Source organism: Megalops cyprinoides, chromosome 3 (assembly GCF_013368585.1).
Source record: "Megalops cyprinoides isolate fMegCyp1 chromosome 3, fMegCyp1.pri, whole genome shotgun sequence".
Classification (NCBI taxonomy): domain Eukaryota; kingdom Metazoa; phylum Chordata; class Actinopteri; order Elopiformes; family Megalopidae; genus Megalops; species Megalops cyprinoides.
In genome coordinates this window covers 23,215,731-23,236,552 of record NC_050585.1, presented here as the reverse complement: position 1 = coordinate 23,236,552, position 20,822 = coordinate 23,215,731, and the positions used below count along the sequence as shown (strand labels likewise).

The 20,822-nt window shown below is 43.6% G+C and overlaps 4 protein-coding genes across 7 annotated transcripts in view; all 4 read right to left on the bottom strand.

Annotated features, from left to right (window-relative positions):
- The window catches only part of LOC118774924 (protocadherin alpha-C2-like), a 150,740-nt gene that overhangs the window by 120,420 nt on the left and 9,498 nt on the right, over window positions 1-20,822 (bottom strand). Inside the window, exon 1 of one of the 4 annotated variants that reach the window (XM_036524532.1) lies at window positions 7,349-9,805. The exons of 1 other annotated variant lie outside the window; for it this stretch is intronic. In XM_036524532.1, the coding sequence (XP_036380425.1) occupies window positions 7,349-9,739 (2,391 nt within the window). In that variant the 5' untranslated portion in view covers window positions 9,740-9,805. Of the gene's footprint in view, window positions 2,461-4,213; window positions 6,714-7,348; window positions 9,806-20,822 lie in introns of those variants that run through there. 2 more of the 4 variants (XM_036524544.1, XM_036524538.1) reach the window with 2 other exon arrangements.
- On the bottom strand, window positions 10,972-13,900 carry LOC118774005 (protocadherin alpha-3-like). The gene is made up of 2 exons (XM_036523087.1): window positions 11,352-13,900; window positions 10,972-10,986 (listed from the first exon to the last, which is right to left on the bottom strand). Exons 1-2 carry the CDS (start codon window positions 13,758-13,760, stop codon window positions 10,972-10,974), a joined length of 2,424 nt encoding a protein of 807 aa, XP_036378980.1. The 5' UTR covers window positions 13,761-13,900.
- On the bottom strand, window positions 14,556-17,108 carry LOC118774004 (protocadherin gamma-C3-like). Its single transcript, XM_036523086.1, has 2 exons — window positions 14,751-17,108; window positions 14,556-14,567 (listed from the first exon to the last, which is right to left on the bottom strand). Exons 1-2 carry the CDS (start codon window positions 17,106-17,108, stop codon window positions 14,556-14,558), a joined length of 2,370 nt encoding a protein of 789 aa, XP_036378979.1.
- On the bottom strand, window positions 18,030-20,474 carry LOC118774928 (protocadherin alpha-7-like). The gene is given in 2 exon segments (XM_036524546.1): window positions 18,030-19,745; window positions 19,748-20,474. Coding segments are annotated over 2 exon segments (2,400 nt in total). The 5' UTR covers window positions 20,432-20,474.

Here is a 20,822-nt window from a genome sequence, read left to right as displayed (position 1 = left end):
CTCTCCTGAGATTCTCCTTCTGTGATCTGGAACGACCAGAGTATTCCCATTACTGCCGGGGACAATAGCAGAACCGATACTCATTCTGGGTCCAACTAACATGTACCGTTTGTCTCCGGATCTGTACTGGATGCTGTGACACAGTGTCCCGTTCCCGCTCGTGTCTGCGTAATTGGAGTCCCGGCAATATTTGGACGAATAGTCTGGAGGTTTGGAGCACTGCATCACTATCAAACCGATAATACTCAGGAGAAAGAGCGCTGAAACTGACCCCAGTGTGATTATCAGATAAAAAGTTACATTGTTCTCCTCCTCGGTTTTTACTGTGTTTTTAATATCAGAAGCTGCAAACGCCTCTTTGGGCTCCACGGCAGTAATAATCACAGTTGCTGTTGCTGACAGTGAAACGTTCCCATTGTCTTTTACCAGTATGACCAGTTTATGCTCAGCCTCGTCTGTTTCCGTGAATAAGCGAAGCGTCCTGATCTCTCCTGTATATCGCTCCAAACCAAACAGACTGGGGTCTGGAACGTGCTGCAGTGAGAATGAGAGCCAGGCGTTGTATCCTATATCAGCGTCATAGGCCCTCACTTTAGTCACCGAATGGCCTGCGTTCACATTGCGGGGAATCTCCTCCACGCCTTCAGCGGAACCGTTAGCGCTGATCGGAGATAAGATCACTGGAGCGTTATCGTTCTGATCCAGAATGTAAACATTCACTGTGATATTGGTGCTTAGTGATGGTGTTCCTGAATCTTTGGCAACCACTTGGAACTGAAAGGTTTTCAGAGTTTCAAAGTCAAAGCTTTTAAGTGCGTAAATATTCCCATTTTCAGGATTGATATTTAGATATGATGCCATGTTGTTGTCAGCGCTGCCATCTTTCCTAATATTATATGAAACCAGTGAGTTTTCGTTCTGGTCCCGATCAGAGGCACTCACAGTGAACACAGAGGCACCAGGGACATTGTTCTCCAACAGGTAGAATGTGTAGGGGTTCTGAGAGAACTCTGGGCTGTTGTCATTCACATCCGACACCCCTACGGTTATAGTTTTAAATGAAGACAGAGGCGGCTGACCGCCATCACTGGCAGTTACGGTAATTTCATACTGAGGAATTGTTTCTCTGTCCAAAGGTGACTTGGTCACCAAAGAGAACAGATTACCCTGTAAAGATGCTACCAGTTTGAAAGGAATGTCCTCGGGCAATGTGCAGAAAACATCCCCATTGCGACCAGAGTCAACATCATTTACACTAATGAGCGCTATGACTGTTCCCGGACGCGAATCCTCGGGAACAGTGTTGGAAAATGACGTCACTTCGATCTCGGGTGCATTGTCGTTTACGTCGACAACTTTTACGATGACGCTACTATCTACAGTCCATGGAGTCGATCCTTTATCCGATGCCTGTATATCTATCTCGTAAGTGTTCTTTTCTTCGAAGTCTACAACACCTTTTACGATTATCTCCCCCGTAATTTCGTCCAAATAAAAAATGTCGAGGATTTTGTTGTCAATATTATTAACAAATGAATATGCAATGTCTCCGTTAGGCCCCTCGTCCATGTCTGTTGCGTTTACCTGTACTACCGTGGTGCCCAGTGCAGCATTTTCATGTAAAGTTACTGAGTAAATATCTTTAGTAAAAACAGGCATGTTATCATTAACATCAAGTACATCTACAACTATACGAACTGTTCCAGAGCGTGGAGGCTTCCCGCCATCGCTAGCAGTGAGTATTATGTTATGTCTATTGGTAGCCTCTCTATCCAGCGGTTTCTGTAATATTAACATTGGGACTTTACTGTCCTCGCCGCGGTCTTTGACCTCCAGGCGGAAATGATCATTTGGACTTAGTTTATATACTTGCACAGAATTAACGCCAGCATCTGGGTCGCGCGCAGCTTGGAGCTGAAAGCGCGCTCCTGGTAGCGCAGACTCCGCGATTTCTAAACGTTTCTCCAGCTCAGGAAAGTAAGGAGAGTGATCGTTCACATCCACCACTTCAACTGCAACATAATGGACCTCCAGTGGGCTCTCCAACACCGTTTTCAGATTCACTACACACGCGCCGCTCCTTTCGCACATCTCCTCTCTGTCGACCTTCCGGTTAACATATAAAACACCGTCGTTCTGATTTACCCGGAAAAGGGGCTCCCTCGACCCAGAGACGATACGAAAACCTCTTTCCTTTAGCGTACTGAGATCGATCCCTAGGTCCTTGGCGATATTCCCCACCACCGCTCCCGCCTGCACCTCCTCTGGTATGGAGTACCTGATCTGCGCGGAAGCCCCTCTCCAAAATAACAGCATCGCCACGCCGTAAACGAAACCCCACGGACGCTGCTGCCTCGTCCCGCCGCCTCGTTTCTCCATTCCAGAATATATCCACAAAGCGTCGCAGGATTCCCGTTAACCAGGTATCATATCCACTCTTCTAGAAATACGAAGATCAAAAAGCACCACAATAGATAAGATGAATCGCAGTTTATAGGTAGCCCCTTGCACCGCAGCCGTCGACTCTATCAGCCAGCAAATAATGGGCCAATGAGGGGCTGGACTTCACACTGAGATTTAAGGAGCGTTTTTCCGGTTTAATACTGACACCGTGCGTTTCGACTTAACGTTGTCTTATTTCAAACTATTGCATAGTTAATTCGCCCAATTGTATTTCATTTCAAAGCATATTTCAGAAATGTAGGATTGACATACTTTGGTGTTTGTTTTCATCACTAGCAAATGCCTTTAAGATAAGACTGCTTTCTGTTAACGACAATAATGTTCAAATCGACTGCCAGGTCAGATACACCTGTGATAATACAGCTAATTGCTTAAGTGTTCCGTATTGCCAGTCATCAACAATGTTTTGGATGAAAATTCTCCAGAGGTGCACATCCTCAGATGAGATTTGCTTTGATGAGCAGTAAGATTCACGACAGGAAAACAAACGCTGATCTGCATGCAACCACAAATGTTAAAGAGATCCTGGTGAGTAACGTTGTCGACGCGATCCATATTAATTCATATTAATCATTCGCATTGTACTCTGCTTCAGCATGAACAACGCTGGATTAAAAGCAGTTCCGCACCTTTTAAGTATGAAAGTTAGTCTATAGGATAACCATTCTGAATCAAATTCAGACTCAAAGCAGTTTTGTAATTATTTACAGGTTGCATTTACTATTGTCATGCTTTGTCATAAACAAACTGTTTCGGTGAACGGACGGCATTTACGTGAGCAAGGAGGCAACATACTGTCAACAGAAACCTTAGCGAAGTGTCAATCAAATATATTTATATGTCCGCCTGTTTCATAAATATTAGCTGGCGATTTTCAGATGGAAAGAAGTCCTGGGTCCATGAGTCCATGAACGCCAGAGAATCACCGTCGCGCCCCCAGTGGTGCGTCCCAGCACCACCGAACAGGACAGCAGCCACCCGGCGAAGTTAGGAGCGGCCGTGGGCCAGAAGAAACAGCAAACATTAATCAATGCTAAATTATCGTAGGACATCGTTGCAAACAAGGCATTTAGTTAACTAGTTTATTACATAGACAACAATCCTTGCAGTGGGTCCATCCACACATGCCCCCTTGTGAGTCTGGAGGTGTATCCTTCTTTGAAGGGGGCAGACAAGAAAAGTAGTAATATTTGCACCAATCAGAGAAGCCAATACAGCACTAACGTTCTTCTAAATCATACATACTGTATGCGCACCCTGTCTACATATTCCACGAGCCTGTAGAATGCCAACGCATGGACATTTTATCAAAAGCTGGAGAGATCAGTGCGTCTTTCTCCCAAGTCTGGAAAATGTCTCAGACATGAATTCTATTAATTCAGCGTGTGAAACCAGAACATTTTCTAAAGAAATAAAATATAAGAAAACAAAACTACAGACGCTAACTTGTAACCCATTTTGGAGGTGACATTTAAACGACGTTTGGGGGGATATCTTAAAACTGGCAAAACGTACATTGGCAAAATGTACATTTTGAACATATCGTTAAGAGACAAAAATAGCATAAAAACACACAATGGTAGGGCTACATGTCCTGCATGCGTATTTTGAGTCTACTGTATTACAGCTCGTTGTTAATGTAAATACATTGGATATTCAGATTTATTTCACGCGTTGCTTTTCTTGTTGTTAGAAAGTGAAAATAAATGAACAAATATTGGCGGTAGTTGGGATGTCTCAAACCGCTTACCTCTCCTGAGATTCTCCTCCTGTGATCTGGAACGACCAGAGTATTCCCATTACTGCCGGGGACAATAGCAGAACCGATACTCATTCTGGGTCCAACTAACATGTATCGTTTGTCTCCGGATCTGTACTGGATGCTGTGACACAGTGTCCCGTTCCCGCTCGTGTCTGCGTAATTGGAGTCCCGGCAATATTTGGACGAATAGTCTGGAGGTTTGGAGCACTGCATCACTATCAAACCGATAATACTCAGGAGAAAGAGCGCTGAAACTGACCCCAGTGTGATTATCAGATAAAAAGTTACATTGTTCTCTCCCTCGGTTTTTACTGTGTTTTTAACGTCAGAAGCAGCGAACGCCTCCTTGGGCTCCACTGCGGTGATAATCACAGTTGCTGTTGCTGACAATGAAACGTTCCCATTGTCTTTTACCAGGATGACCAGTTTATGCTCAGCCTCGTCTGTTTCCGTGAATGATCGAAGCGTCCTGATCTCTCCTGTATATCGCTCCAAACCAAAGAGACTGGGGTCGGGAACGTGCTGCAGCGAGAATGAGAGCCAGGCGTTGTATCCTATATCAGCGTCATAGGCCCTCACTTTAGTCACCGAATGGCCTGCGTTCATATTGCGGGGAATCTCCTCCACGCCTTCAGCGGAACCGTTAGCGCTCATCGGAGACAAGATCACTGGAGCGTTATCGTTCTGATCCAGAATATAAACACTCACTGTGACGTTGGTGCTTAGAGACGGTTGTCCAGAGTCCTTAGCAACCACTTGGAAACGAAAGGTCTTCAGAGTTTCAAAGTCAAAGCTTTTCAGTGCGTAAATAACACCACTATCAGGGTTAATATTCAAATAAGATAAGGAACTGTCGGTTCCTTCACCTTTCCAGATATGATAGGAAAGAATCGCGTTTTCATTTTCGTCACTATCAGATGCGCTCACGGAAAACACAGATGACCCTGGAGTATTATTTTCTGTTAAATAGAACGTATAGGGGTTTTGTGAAAAGACTGGGCAGTTGTCGTTCACATCTGAAACTCCTACTGTGATCGTTTTAAAAGACGACAGGGGAGGGTCTCCTTTGTCAGTAGCAATTATTTTTATATTGTAATTTATGACTGATTCTCGGTCCAGTCGTCCCTTGGTTACTAAGGAGTATGTGTTTTTCCGGAATGATGGTTTTAATTCGAAAGGTAGGCTTTCAGGTAGAGAGCACGTGACCTGACCGTTGTCACCGGCATCTTTATCAGATACACTGATAAGAGCAACGGCTGTTCCTGGACTTGCGTCCTCCGAAATCTGGCCAGACAGCGACGTCACATCTATCTCAGGTGCGTTGTCATTTACATCTTTAATATTTATTATGACACTGCAGTCACCAGTCAGTGATACTTGGCCCTTATCAATAGCTTGTACATCGATCTCATAAACGCCTTTCTCCTCGAAGTCAATTAACCCTTTCACTTTGATGTCGCCTGTGTTTTCATCTAATTCGAACAAATCGAAGGCTTTGTTTCTCACACTGGTGTCAAAGGCATACACGATTTCCCTGTTCGCTCCGTCGTCCAGATCTGATGCGTGGACTCTGATAACAGAAGTACCCAATGGTACATTCTCGTCTAGCGCTACCGTATAGACCAGCTGGTCGAAAACTGGCGCGTTGTCATTGATATCAATCACAGTTACAGTAATATTAACGGAGCCCGACCTCTCCGGCTTCCCTCCATCAAAGGCTGTCAGTACTAAGCCTAGCTTGGGATCGTGTTCTCTGTCCAGTGGCTTTTTCAAAATCAGGAAAGGGATTTTGTCTTCTCCACGATTTTTAACCTCCAAATCAAAGTGGTCATTTTGACTCAGTTTGTAAAAGCGCAGCGTGTTGATTCCTACGTCTGGGTCACGCGCAGAGTCCAAAGCAAAGCGCGCTCCAGGCAGTGTGGACTCTGCTATTTCTAATTTTTTATCCTTTTCCGTAAAATCTGGAGAGTGGTCATTTATGTCTACAATTTCTACTTCCACATAGTGTATCTCCAGCGGATTTTCCACTACCGTTTTCAGGCTAATCAGACAAACACTGCTTCTCTCGCACAGTTCCTCCCTATCGATATTTTTGTCAACAAACAGCACACCATTGTCTTGATTTACCTGCAAAAGGTGCTCCTTAGACCCTGCCACGATGCGAAACCTTCGCTCGATCAGTTTACTTACATCGAGACCCAAATCCTTGGCAACGTTTCCCACAAAGGTTCCCTGTTTTGATTCCTCCAGAACTGAGTACCGTATCTGTGCGTTAGTGCCTTTACAAAAGCACAATAGAACAGCGCAAAATAAAACCACTCCGCTGTGTCCCGAGCATTTGCCTCTGCCTCCCATGATGACAATCCCTTTGGTCTGCGTGCTCAGTCAAGATTATTCCGTGATCATCCGCTGTGTAAAATAAGCAGTCCCGAATTTTCTCTGTAAAACATTGCCTTTGATCGCCCTGCAGCCCAGAGGTGAGCGGCGGTGAAGGTTCTCCCAATATTACACAGCACGGGCTACGCTCACGTACCCGTCAGTCTGTGCGAGCCCCGAAAGAGGCGGGCTTTTGTGTGTGTAGACATTCCCACGTCCGAATCACTGTGAAGCAGCGACACCATGCCGTATCTTTACTAACTGCATTGTCTTCTTTAATAATTCAATGTAAATAAGAAAAAACCTACTTTATATCTGCTATTTCATGAGCTACATTATAACCAACTGCTCCTGCAATTGAGTTGGGGATTGTAGAATTTATTTCTATTACCAAGATTATCATGTAAACGTCATCTCTTAAATTCATTCGAATGACAAAATGTAAACCATGACGCAAATTCAACTCTATGAGTAAATGAAGATCATAAAGCCAGCGCCCTGCATAATGATACAGACACGTTGAACATATGGTACATCTTAACTTATTCAGGCAAACCATCATTATGAGAATAAGACAAAAGAAAGCGATTGACTTCTGTAGTAAGCATTTTACGAGTAAATACTCAGAAACAAAACTCAACGGTTTCAATTAAAAACAATTTAGATAAAGCCATTCAAAATCACAAACACCATATTTGCAATTAACATAGTGCACAATGAAAACAAGGTTATTTCAAACACACTCACCTCTAACGTGGATTTCCGTCGGTTATCTGAGAGGACCAGTGTATTCGCATTACTTCCGGGGACAATAGCAGAACCGATACTCATTCTGGGTCCAACTAACATGTACCGTTTGTCTCCGGATCTGTACTGGATGCTGTGACACAGTGTCCCGTTTCCGCTCGTGTCTGCGTAATTGGAGTCCCGGCAATATTTGGACGAATAGTCTGGAGCTTTGGAGCACTGCATCACTATCAAACCGATAATACTCAGGAGAAAGAGCGCCGAAACTGACCCCAGTGTGATTATCAGATAAAAAGTTACGTTGTTCTCTTCCTCGGTTTTTACTGTGTTTTTAATGTCAGAAGCAGCAAACGCCTCTTTGGGTTCAACGGCAGTAATAATCACAGTTGCTGTTGCTGACAATGAAACGTTCCCATTGTCTTTTACCAGGATGACCAGTTTATGCTCAGCCTCGTCTGTTTCCGTGAACGAGCGAAGCGTCCTGATCTCTCCTGTATATCGCTCCAAACCAAAGAGACTGGAGTCGGGAATGTGCTGCAGTGAGAACGAGAGCCAGGCGTTGTATCCTATATCAGCGTCATAGGCCCTCACTTTAGTCACCGAATGGCCTGCGTTCACATTGCGGGGAATCTCCTCCACGCCTTCAGCGGAACCGTTAGCGCTGATTGGAGACAAGATCACTGGAGCGTTATCGTTCTGATCCAGAATGAAGACATTCACTGTGACGTTGCTGCTTAGTGACGGTGTTCCTGAGTCTTTAGCAACCACTTGGAACTGAAACGTTTTTAGAGTTTCAAAGTCAAAGCTTTTCAGTGCGTAGACAATACCACTATCGGGATTGATATTCAGAAAAGGAGACAAACTATTGGATACCCCTTCGCCTCTGTAAATATAATACGAAACTCGTGCATTTTCATCCGAATCTTTGTCAAATGCACTAACGGAGAGTATCGAAGATCCGATTACATTATTTTCCACGAGATACAGTTCATATGGATTTTGCGAGAACACCGGACTGTTATCATTTACGTCTAATATCTGCACGCTAACCGTTTTAAACGTGGACAAAGGAGGCTGACCACTGTCAGTCGCTTTTATTGTGATGTCATAGCGAGAAACAAGTTCCCTGTCTAAATGGCCCTTGGTAACCAGAGAGTATAAATTAGCCTGAAATGACGGTTTCAACTCAAAATTCACATTTTCGGACAGACTATTGACAACTTGACCATTAATTCCAGAATCCTTATCTGTAACACTTATGAGAGAGATGACAGTTCCCGGTTTTGAGTCCTCTGAAATCACGTTAGACAGCGAAGTCACCTCTATCTCAGGGTTATTATCGTTTAAATCTTTTATGTTTATGATAACACTGCAGTCCACGGTCATGGGAGGTTGTCCTTTATCTGAGGCTTGGACGTCCAGCTGGTAGACCTGAGTATCCTCAAAATCTACTTCGCCTTTAACTACAATTTCTCCAGTAACGCGATCCAAATGAAACACGTCATAGGCCTTTCGATTTAAGTTCCTGCCGAAACTATATTCTACATCTCCGTTTGTACCCTCGTCCTGATCGGTCGCATTTACTTTTATAACAACAGTGCCGATTTTGACATTTTCCAGCAATGTCGCTGAGTAGACGTCTTGATCAAAGACAGGACGATTATCATTGATGTCCAGAACTGTAACTGTAACGTTTAGGGTGCCAGATCTCGGCGGATTTCCCCCGTCTATTGCTGTCAGTAATAATCTGTGTTCAGCTCTATGCTCTCTGTCCAGCGCTTTTTGTAAAACTAAATAGGGGATTTTCTTATCTTGCCCTCTGTCTCTTATCTCGAGCTCAAAATGTTCATTCTGACTCAGTTTATAGAAGCGCACAGAATTAGCCCCGCTATCTGGATCACGCGCCGCCTGCAGTTGGAACCGCGCGCCTGGCAATGTGGACTCCGCGATTTCCAGCGGCAGGTCTGTCTCTGGGAACCTGGGAGAATGGTCATTCACATCCGCAATCTCCACGCCGACATGATGCACCACGAGTGGATTTTCAACAACGATTTTGAGATTTATCAAACAAGCCGTATTTCCATCACATATTTCCTCTCTGTCGATTCTCTTATCAACATACAAGATGCCATTGTCCGGATTTACCTCAAAAAGCGGCTCCTTTGACCCCGAAACAATCCGAAACCGCCGCTCTCGTAACGTACTTACGTCTAGTCCCAAATCTTTTGCAATATTTCCCACAGTAGATCCTTCATCCACCTCTTCCAGAACAGAATATTGTATCTGCGCAGAGGCCCGCTCTCCGGAGTGCAACACAAAAGAGCATCCCAGAACAACCCACCAAAGCTCCAGACTACGTCTTCTTCCACAGCGTTTCATTGCGTTTTCCATAAATCGGCCTGTTCGCAAACGAAACCACTGTAACCTTCAAGTTCAGCGAATATGCAGAGTGTTAAATACTGGATTTACCATCTTTCGTAAACCAACAGATACAAATGCAGCCTGGAACGTATAACATGCCTCGCTCCGAATCCTGAGGTACGCGCATTTCTCTTGGTTCATGTGGATGAAAAGAGACTCACGAGGAGAGGGCAGGGCTAAACCTCAGCCCCGTTTCTTAGTTTACACTGACACCGTGCGTTTCATAGCTTTACATCTAAAAACCTTTCCATTCTTATTTATTTCGTACAACCTTTCAGGCGTTTTTAGGGAGGTATAATTCTCCTGCTTCCATTCAATATGACTGTTGCTGGGTTACTGGTCTCAAGCTTTTATGCTTTGGACAACAATCTGGTATAGAGTGGTATAGCGGTATGGAATTTGATATTACACCATTGGCCAAGATAATTAACCTGATTACCTAAAAGTATTGGACAACATATAAAATTGTACGCCATGTAAATGGCTTTGCATAAGAATATCTGCTAAGTAAATGTAATACATATGTGTATTCTTCTAGGCTAACATGAAAAAGGATACATGAACACAGTACAATAAGTGGAGCTACCTAAAGCATAAAGCCTGCGTCTGCATGGTATAATAGTGGAATTAAGCTTTCATAATACATTTTGCATGGCACACGAGACTTCATCTCATGTCACAATATGCATGGTGTTGAAATTAAAATCACATACAACCCTGTCAATGGTGTCATGCCCACTTATTTCTTCTCTTTAACTCAAAGGGCCATGACAGGTTTTGGATATTGAACTCAACTATATGAGTTTTCAAAAATTAAACTTACAGTAATTCATTGTGTTGACCGAGAATTGAAACAATGGTATTTTTCAAGTTGACTTTACTCACGTTTTCAAGGCAGCAGGTGAACTTAGGTTTCTAAGGTTTAAGCAGCATGAAATGTTTACAGTGTACATAATACATGTTATCACATGAAATTAAGTGTATCATGCACAATGAATTATGAATGCTTAATGCAGTGCTCAGGTAAGCTTTATGAATGCTTTATGGAGTTGCTCTTAATGTACAATTTGACAGGATCAATCATTAGCATTGCAACTCCTGAAGAAGAGTTATATTTAATAGTTACGGGACAGAAAATAGAACGGCATTTGTTAGGAAAGCAGAGAGGGGGACCAGCAGGTGATAGTTCGGCCCAGGGTATGCTATTTCACTGACAACTGTAACAGAGAGGAATATAGCTGAATCAAGACATACAGAGTTTCAAATTATCACTACTACCTATCAATTTCACAGGGTGCAGATGTTTGATTAAACACCCTTCCCTATTCATACAAAATTTCAAGAGGTCATGGTCATTTTCTCAAACTTGTTCTCAAACTCAGACAAAGTCTAAGACATGGTAAAAGATAGTATGTCCAACTTCACCGTAATACATGGCAAATGCATATTCAATATTATTTCTAACTACTGCAAACAGCAAGCTTTGACAAAAATGTTCATGATAACACATACCTTACATGAAAGTGTAGTGGACACAAAGTCAGAATGTAGTCTCTATCCTCCACAATTTAAAACCGCTTACCTCTCCTGAGATTCTCCTCCTGTGATCTGGAACAACCAGAGTATTCCCATTACTGCCGGGGACAATAGCAGAACCGATACTCATTCTGGGTCCAACTAACATGTACCGTTTGTCTCCGGATCTGTACTGGATGCTGTGACACAGTGTCCCGTTCCCGCTCGTGTCTGCGTAATTGGAGTCCCGGCAATATTTGGACGAATAGTCTGGAGGTTTGGAGCACTGCATCACTATCAAACCGATAATACTCAGGAGAAAGAGCGCTGAAACTGACCCCAGTGTGATGATCAGATAAAAAGTTACGTTGTTCTCCTCCTCGGTTTTTACTGTGTTTTTGATGTCAGAAGCAGCAAACGCCTCTTTGGGCTCCACTGCGGTGATAATCACAGTTGCTGTTGCTGACAATGAAACGTTCCCATTGTCTTTTACCAGTATAACCAGTTTATGCTCAGCCTCGTCTGTTTCCGTGAATGAGCGAAGCGTCCTGATCTCTCCTGTATATCGCTCCAAACCAAAGAGACTGGAGTCGGGAACGTGTTGAAGTGAGAACGAGAGCCAGGCGTTGTATCCTATATCAGCGTCATAGGCCCTCACTTTAGTCACCGAATGGCCTGCGTTCACATTGCGGGGAATCTCCTCCACGCCTTCAGCGGAACCGTTAGCGCTGATCGGAGACAAGATCACTGGAGCGTTATCGTTCTGATCCAGAATATAAACACTCACTGTGACGTTGGTGCTTAGTGACGGTGTCCCAGAGTCTTTAGCTACTACTTGGAAGTGAAAGGTTTTCAGAGTTTCAAAGTCAAAGCTTTTAAGTGCGTAAATATTCCCATTTTCGGAATTAATGTTTAAGAAAGAAGTTATTCGTTTATCTGAAACGTCTTTCTCCAGTGCGTACGAAACTAAAGCGTTATCATTCTCATCCAAATCAGTGGCGCTTACAGAGAATATAGACGCTCCCGGAACGTTGTTCTCATTTAAATATAGAACGTAAGGGTTTTCAGAAAACATTGGACTGTTATCATTTACATCTGAAATTTTTACGGTTATTTCTGTGGAGGATGAGAGGGGCGGTGTGCCCAGATCACTGGCCATAATTGTCATGCTATGCACAGGAGTGGACTCTCTGTCCAAATGACCTTTGCTGACAATAGAGTAAAAGTTTTTCCTAAACGAGGGTTTTAACTCAAAAGGCACGGCTTCCCTTATTTGGCAGACAATTTGAGCATTGTTTCCAGAGTCGCGGTCACTAACGCTTATCAGGGCTATGGCGGTCCCGACAGGGGAGTCCTCGGATATCATGTCGGATAAAGACGTGACGTCAATCTCTGGAGTGTTGTCGTTCACATCTTCTATGTTCACTATGACACTACAGTGAACCATCATGGGCACTTGGCCTTTGTCTGTGGCTTGAACATCAATCTCATACACCTTATTTTCCTCGAAATCTATTTTCCCCTTTACGCGTATCTCTCCGCTTACTGCATCCAGTTCAAACAATTCCCGTATTTTGCTGCTGAACGTGTTGCCGAAAGAATACTCAATTTCCCCGTTGGGCCCGGAGTCAGGGTCAGAGGCACCCACCTTTATCACGAATGTGCCTTCGGGCGCGTTTTCAAGTAACGTGACCTTATATGTGTGTTGGTCAAAGACAGGGGCATTATCGTTAATATCTAATACAGAAATAGAAATATTCAGCGTGCCTGATCTAACAGGATTCCCTCCGTCAAAAGCTGATACGATCATGCGGTGTTCTGCTTTGTTTTCTCTGTCTAAGGGCCTACGTAATATCAGCACTGGAACTTTCCTGTCCTCGCTATAATCCTGTACTTCCAACTCAAAATATTCGTTCTGACTCAGACTGTATGAACGTAAGGAATTGGTACCTACGTCAGGATCATGTGCGCTTTCCAAAGGGAATCGTGTTCCAGTTATTGTGGATTCCGCTATTTCCAATCGCCTCTCTTTTTCAGAAAACCTTGGCGAATGATCATTAACATCAATTATCCCAACCTCCACGTGCTGTATCTCCAAAGGATGCTCCATCACAGTCTTAAAGCTCACAAAGCACTCAGCGCTTCGACCGCAAAGCGTCTCCCTGTCGACGTTTTCCTTTACGAGCAATTCGCCATTCTTTTCATTCACCTTAAAGAGCTGTTCCTTCGATCCAGACACGATGCGTAAGCCTCTTTCCCTTAACTTTCCGATGTCATATCCCAAATCTTTCGCTATATTCCCAACAACAGACCCTGGTTGTAATTCCTCGTGAATCGAATACCTGATTTGCGCGGTCACTCCTTTCCAAAAGCAAAGCAAAATGAACGGCAGAAATCCTCTTTTAATGCCCCGCGATTTCCCCCGGCCGCTGAAATTCATTGTGAATAAACAAAGAAACCAGCACAGTTCAGACATTATACAACCTAATTAGCGTCGCGCAACATCTTTTATCTACTGATACATCATAACGCGTCTGTACGTTTCCACATCACTTAGACAGCAATTTCAAGATGGAAATATCTCGTAGGTCCCTTTGCTTTCTGCTCACGCTGGGTTCGCGCTTCTCTCCGCACCGAATGGCGGATCGAAGGGGAGGGGGCACAAATCAGCAGAAGGGTTTGAAAACAGTGACACCCTGCGTCAATACTACTGATGCAACAAGAAAGACACATTAGTTATTTTACGAAAGAGACGTAAAGTATAATGCCATTTTTTGGTATTTGAGGTAATGCACAGGGTCAAAGGTACCCTCAAATCAACATTCAATCAATTACATCACAAAACACAGTTCCTGTTGTTACCGAAAATGGGAGAGTCGGGAAAATGAAAATAAATATATAAAACCGATGCAGACTGTGAAGCAAAGATATCTTTTCAGGCATTGTTAGGACTTTGAAATCCAAACAAGGTAAACAATACACATTATGAGGAGAATATTAAGCCTAAGTATTTCTCAAACTCTTTACTAGAACTCAAAATTCACTGAACATATGCTTGTATTTGCAATAAACAGAGCTAACACATTGAAAAGAGGCCAGACATCAACATTTAACTGAGCGTTTGATCAAATTCACAGAGAATCTCCTGCTCCATTCAGTCAAAGGGCAGCCCCAACGGTGCAAGCAGGAAAGCATCCCCTGACATTTTTAAGGTGCAAAAGTTCCTCCATTTAAAGCTACTGCAGTTACAAAAGTCAGTCATTATTGTAGGTTATGGAGGACTCTACGGGAGTTGGATATATGTAATACTGGATCCTGGGCAAGCAGAATGTTATAGATCAGTTTCAAGGTGAATAAAATGTGAACCGCAATACATATGAATCTCGTCAGTAAAAACACAAAAAACCCTAAAGGCCATAAAGACTGACGTTATGAAAACATTTGAAGACAAAAAACGAAACCATACCTCTCCTGAGATTCTCCTTCTGTGATCTGGAACGACCAGAGTATTCCCATTACTGCCGGGGACAATAGCAGAACCGATACTCATTCTGGGTCCAACTAACATGTACCGTTTGTCTCCGGATCTGTACTGGATGCTGTGACACAGTGTCCCGTTCCGCTCGTGTCTGCGTAATTTGGAGTCCCGGCAATATTTGGACGAATGGTCTGGAGGTTTGGAGCACTGCATCACTATCAAACCGATAATACTCAGGAGAAAGAGCGCTGAAACTGACCCCAGTGTGATGATCAGATAAAAAGTTACGTTGTTCTCTTCCTCGGTTTTTACTGTGTTTTTAATATCAGAAGCAGCAAACGCCTCTTTGGGCTCCACGGCGGTGATAATCACAGTTGCTGTTGCTGACAGTGAAATGTTCCCATTGTCTTTTACCAGGATGACAAGTTTATGCTCAGCCTCGTCTGTTTCCGTGAATGAGCGAAGCGTCCTGATCTCTCCTGTATATCGCTCCAAACCAAACAGACTGGGGTCGGGAACGTGCTGCAGTGAGAACGAGAGCCAGGCGTTGTATCCTATATCAGCGTCATAGGCCCTCACTTTAGTCACCGAATGGCCTGCGTTCACATTGCGGGGAATCTCCTCCACGCCTTCAGCGGAACCGTTAGCGCTGATTGGAGACAAGATCACTGGAGCGTTATCGTTCTGATCCAGAATGAAGACATTCACTGTGACGTTGCTGCTTAGTGACAGTCTTCCTGAGTCTTTAGCTACCACTTGGAATTGAAAGGTTTTTAGAGTTTCAAAGTTAAAGCTTTTCAGCGCGTAAATATTCCCATTTTCAGGATTGATATTTAAGAAAGATGTCACACTCCGGCCCGAGCCTGCGCTCACGTGCCCAAATGAATAGGAAACCAGCGCGTTTTCTCCTTCATCTGCATCAGAGGCGCTGACTGTCAATATGGACGTGCCAGGCGCGTTATTTTCCAGTAAGTACAAGGTATATGGATCTTGAGAGAACACGGGACTGTTATCATTAACATCTGAAATCTCTACTCTGATTGTTTTCACACTAGATAATGAGGGGGTTCCGAGATCTTTCGCTGTGATGGTTATGTCATACTGAGGAACTGCCTCTCTGTCTAAGGGGCTCTTAGTCACTAACGAATAGAAGTTCCCTTCAGAGGAAGGCTTCAGATCAAACGGCAGGTCTTCCGGTAACATACAAACTACCTGTCCATTAACACCTGAGTCTAGGTCAGTCACGCCCATCAGCGCTACCACTGTGCCAAGAGGAGAGTCCTCTGGAATTCGGCTGGACAGAGATGTGACATCAATCTCTGGCTTGTTGTCGTTCACATCCTCCACTTTGACTAAAACATTACACTGAGTTGTCAGTGGTAAAGCCCCTTTATCAGAAACGTAAACGTCTATCTCATGAATCTCTGTCTCTTCAAAATCAATCACTCCTTTTACTGTAATCTCTCCGGTTTCACTGTCCAGGTCAAACATGTCAGAGGCCTTACTCCTGGATTTACTACGAAATGAGTATTCTACTTCACCATTGACTCCCTCATCCAAATCTACGGCATTAACACGCAATAAAAAAGTGCCCACGGGAACGTTCTCCTTTACACTCACTGTGTATTTTTGCTGACCACACATGGGCGCATTATCATTCGCATCCAAAACAATTACCGAAATGTTTAGAGCACCAGATCTCGGCGGGGTGCCGCCATCTATGGCAGTCAGAAGCACGGTAAAATTAGACGTTGCTTCTCTATCCAATGATTTCTGCATTATTAAAAATGGAATTTTACTGTCTCTTCTTAAATCGTCGACCTCCAACCGAAAATATTCGTTCTGGCTCAGTTTATAAACACGTACTGCATTCAAACCTGTGTCCGGATCATGAGCTCCCTCGAGCTGAAAACGAGCCCCTGTCATCGTGAATTCCGGTATTTCCAAGCGATATGCTGGATCAGGAAATCTGGGAGAGTGGTCGTTTACATCTAATATTTCCACTGTAATGTGATGCATTTCTAACGGGTTTTCTATTACAGCTTTCAGATTAACAAGACACGGAGTGCTTTTACCGCACAGCTCCTCTCTGTCTATTCTCTGATTCACAAACAAAGCGCCGTCTCTCTGATTTACCTGAAAAAGATCTTGCTTTGTTCCCGACACAATGCGGAGATTCCGATCAGCCAGTGTTCCTCTGTCAAACCCCATATCTTTAGCTATATTCCCAACTATCGTCCCGACTTTTAACTCCTCCTGAATGGAATAACGGATCTGAGCAGAGGTCCTGTTCCAAAGCAATATCAGAATCACAAAATGGAGAAATACACAACGGTACTTCCACATTATTTGCTGACATTCGATCCCCATAATTAAGACGTTCCGACTTATTTCAGCGTAGAGATATGAAATAAATTCACACTCAAAGGTCTCAGTCTGTCCTCAGAAAACACAACACGGTGAGATATTACCCTTTGGTCATCATATTCTCTCCTTCCTGCGTGTATGCACGCGCTGTCTCTCTGATCGTCCTCATGAGATTCCCTCTGCGTTTATTATTGAAGCTCTCAAAGGTAGCATGCTTTTCACGACGAATGCTAGTGCAGTAATAGCTTTGCCAACACTGCCACCGTGTGCTTTGGAGAATTTTTTTTCAAGCTAACTAGTTTACAAATATGTGGAGAGAATAAAACGGATCATATTGCTTGACCTATCGCTTTTGCGAAAACAACAGTGAAAGCGCAACCAGATAACATTAACCTTTCTGAACATGCCTCAAAACCAAAACAAAATCTAGTGGAATCGAAATCAAGAGATCTCTCTGTTCTTTTACTGTTGGCCAACGGGCTTATCCAAAATCGCTTCAATAAATATATTTGGATGAATAAATTTGGATATTAGGAAATTGTGCCACGAAGCACAGAAATAGGGTGTTTATTTTTTTTTAACTATCATTGACCAATCATCACAGAGTATGTATTACAAGATAATGATACGCAATGAATGCAAAACCGAAAACAAACAAAAATGAATGAAATAGAAATCAGATAATACACAACTTAAAATAAAATGAATCATTCAATACCAGCAGGCGGTCGAATCAACAGGAGATAGCATACGTACGTGGTGTGGAAACAATTCCAATCAAATACCCCATGGGGTAATAACAAATACAGGAACGTAATGAAAATGAAAGGAACTGTTTGGTTTCACTACTGTAAAAACGTATTTCTATGCCTCTACATTTGTACGTTTAAACATGTAAAATCACACTAAAATCCTTACCTCTGCTGAGATTCTCCTCCTGTGATCTGGAACGACTAGAGTATTCCCAGTACTGCCAGGGACAATAGCAGAACCGATACTCATTCTGGGTCCAACTAACATGTACCGTTTGTCTCCGGATCTGTACTGGATGCTGTGACACAGTGTCCCGTTCCCGCTCGTGTCTGCGTAATTGGAGTCCCGGCAATATTTGGACGAATAGTCTGGAGCTTTGGAGCACTGCATCGCTATCAAACCGATAATACTCAGGAGAAAGAGCGCTGAAACTGACCCCAGTGTGATTATCAGATAAAAAGTTACATCGTTCTCTTCCTCGGTTTTTACGGTGTTTTTAATATCAGAAGCAGCGAACGCCTCTTTGGGCTCCATAGCGGTGATAATCACAGTTGCTGTTGCTGACAGGGAAACATTACCATTGTCTTTTACCAGTATAACCAGTTTATGCTCAGCCTCGTCTGTTTCCGTGAATGATCGTAGCGTCCTGATCTCTCCTGTATATCGCTCCAAACCAAACAGACTGGGGTCGGGAACGTGTTGAAGTGAGAACGAGAGCCAGGCGTTGTATCCTATATCAGCATCATAGGCCCTCACTTTAGTCACCGAATGGCCTGCGTTCACATTGCGGGGAATCTCCTCCACGCCTTCAGCGGAACCGTTAGCGCTGATCGGAGACAAGATCACTGGAGCGTTATCGTTCTGATCCAGAATGAAGACATTCACTGTGACGTTGCTGCTTAGTGAAGGTGTTCCTGAGTCTTTAGCAACCACTTGGAATTGAAAGGTTTTCTGACTTTCAAAATCAAAGCTTTTGAGTGCGTAAATATTCCCATTTTCAGGATTGATATTTAAGAAGGATGTCACACTGTGACCCGGGCCTGCGCTCACATGCCCAAATGAATAGGAAACCAGCGCGTTTTCTCCTTCATCTGCATCAGAGGCGCTAACTGTCAATATGGACGCACCGGGCGCGTTATTTTCCAGTAAGTACAAGGTGTATGGGTCTTGACTGAACACCGGGCTGTTATCATTAATATCTGAAATCTCCACTCTGATTGTTTTCACACTAGATAATGAGGGGGTTCCGAGATCTTTCGCTGTGATGGTTACGTCATACTGAGGAACTGCCTCTCTGTCTAAGGGGCTCTTAGTCACTAATGAATAGAAGTTCCCTTCAGAGGAAGGCTTCAGATCAAACGGCAGGTCTTCCGGTAACATACAAACTACCTGTCCATTAACACCTGAGTCTAGGTCAGTCACACTCATCAGCGCTACCACTGTGCCAAGAGGTGAGGCCTCCGGAATCTGGCTGGACAGAAACGTGAGATCAATCTCTGGTTTGTTGTCGTTCACGTCCTCCACTTTGACTAAAACATTACACTGAGTTGTCAATGGTAAAGCCCCTTTATCTGAAACGTAAACTTCTATCTTATGAGTCTTTTCCTCTTCAAAATCAATCGCTCCCTTTACTTTAATCTCTCCGGTTTCACTGCCCAGGTCAAACGTGTCAGAGGCCTTACTCCTGGATTTACTTCGAAGTGAGTATTCTACTTCACCATTGACTCCCTCATCTAAATCTACGGCATCAACGCGCAATAAAAAAGTGCCCACTGCAACGTTCTCCTTTACACTCACTGTGTATTTTTGCTGACCACACATGGGTGCATTGTCATTGGCATCCAAAAACTATTGCCGTAATGTTTTAAAGCACCAGATTTCGGCGGGCTACCGCCATCTACTGCAGTTAGGAGCATGCTTAATTGTGGTGTGACCTCTCTATCCAAAGGTTTAAGCAAAATTAAAAATGGGATTTTACTTTCTCCATTTGATTCTTCAACCTCCAACCGAAAATATTCGTTCTGGCTCAGTTTATAAAGACGCAAATCGTTCAATCCTGTGTCAGCGTCATGAGCTCCTTCCAGCTGAAAACGAGCCCCATTCATTGTGGATTCTGGTATTTCCAAGCGATATGCTGGATCAGGAAAGCTGGGAGAGTGGTCATTTACATCTACTATCTCCACTGTAATGTGATGCATTTCGAAAGGATTTTCGATTACAGCTTTGAGATTCACAAGACACGGAGTGCTTTTACCGCACAGCTCCTCTCTGTCTATTCTCTGATTCACAAACAAAGCGCCGTCTCTCTGATTTACCTGAAACAGATCTTGCTTTGTTCCCGACACAATGCGGAGATTCCGAGCAGCCAGTGTCCCTCTGTCGAAACTCATATCTTTAGCTATATTCCCAACTATCGTCCCGACTTTTAACTCCTCCTGAATGGAATAACGGATCTGAGCAGAGGTCCTGTTCCAAAGCAATATCAGAATCACAAAATGGAGAAACGTACAACGGTACTCCCACCTTATTTGGCGACATTCGACATCCATCACGAAGATGTCTGAGCTATTCCAGCGCAGAGATATTAAATGTATTTACAGATCCCAGAATTGGTTAGAAAACACAATGCAATTACTCATTACCCTTCGGTCATCATATTCCTTTCCCTCCTGCTTGAATGCACGCTCTTTCTCTTTCCGACTGTCCCCACGAGATTCTTTCTGCGTTTAATACTGAAACTAAAAAGGGCAGCGCTCTATTCATGACGCATGCGCTTGCAGCAATTACCTTGACAACACCGCCACCGTGTGATTTGGAGAGATTTTTGTTTCTTCAAGCTAACATTTCCACCTTTACTAAAATGTGGAGAGAATGAGACGGATCACGCTGCTCTGATGTATCGCTTTTGCGAAAACAACAGTGAAAAGGACAACCGGGTAG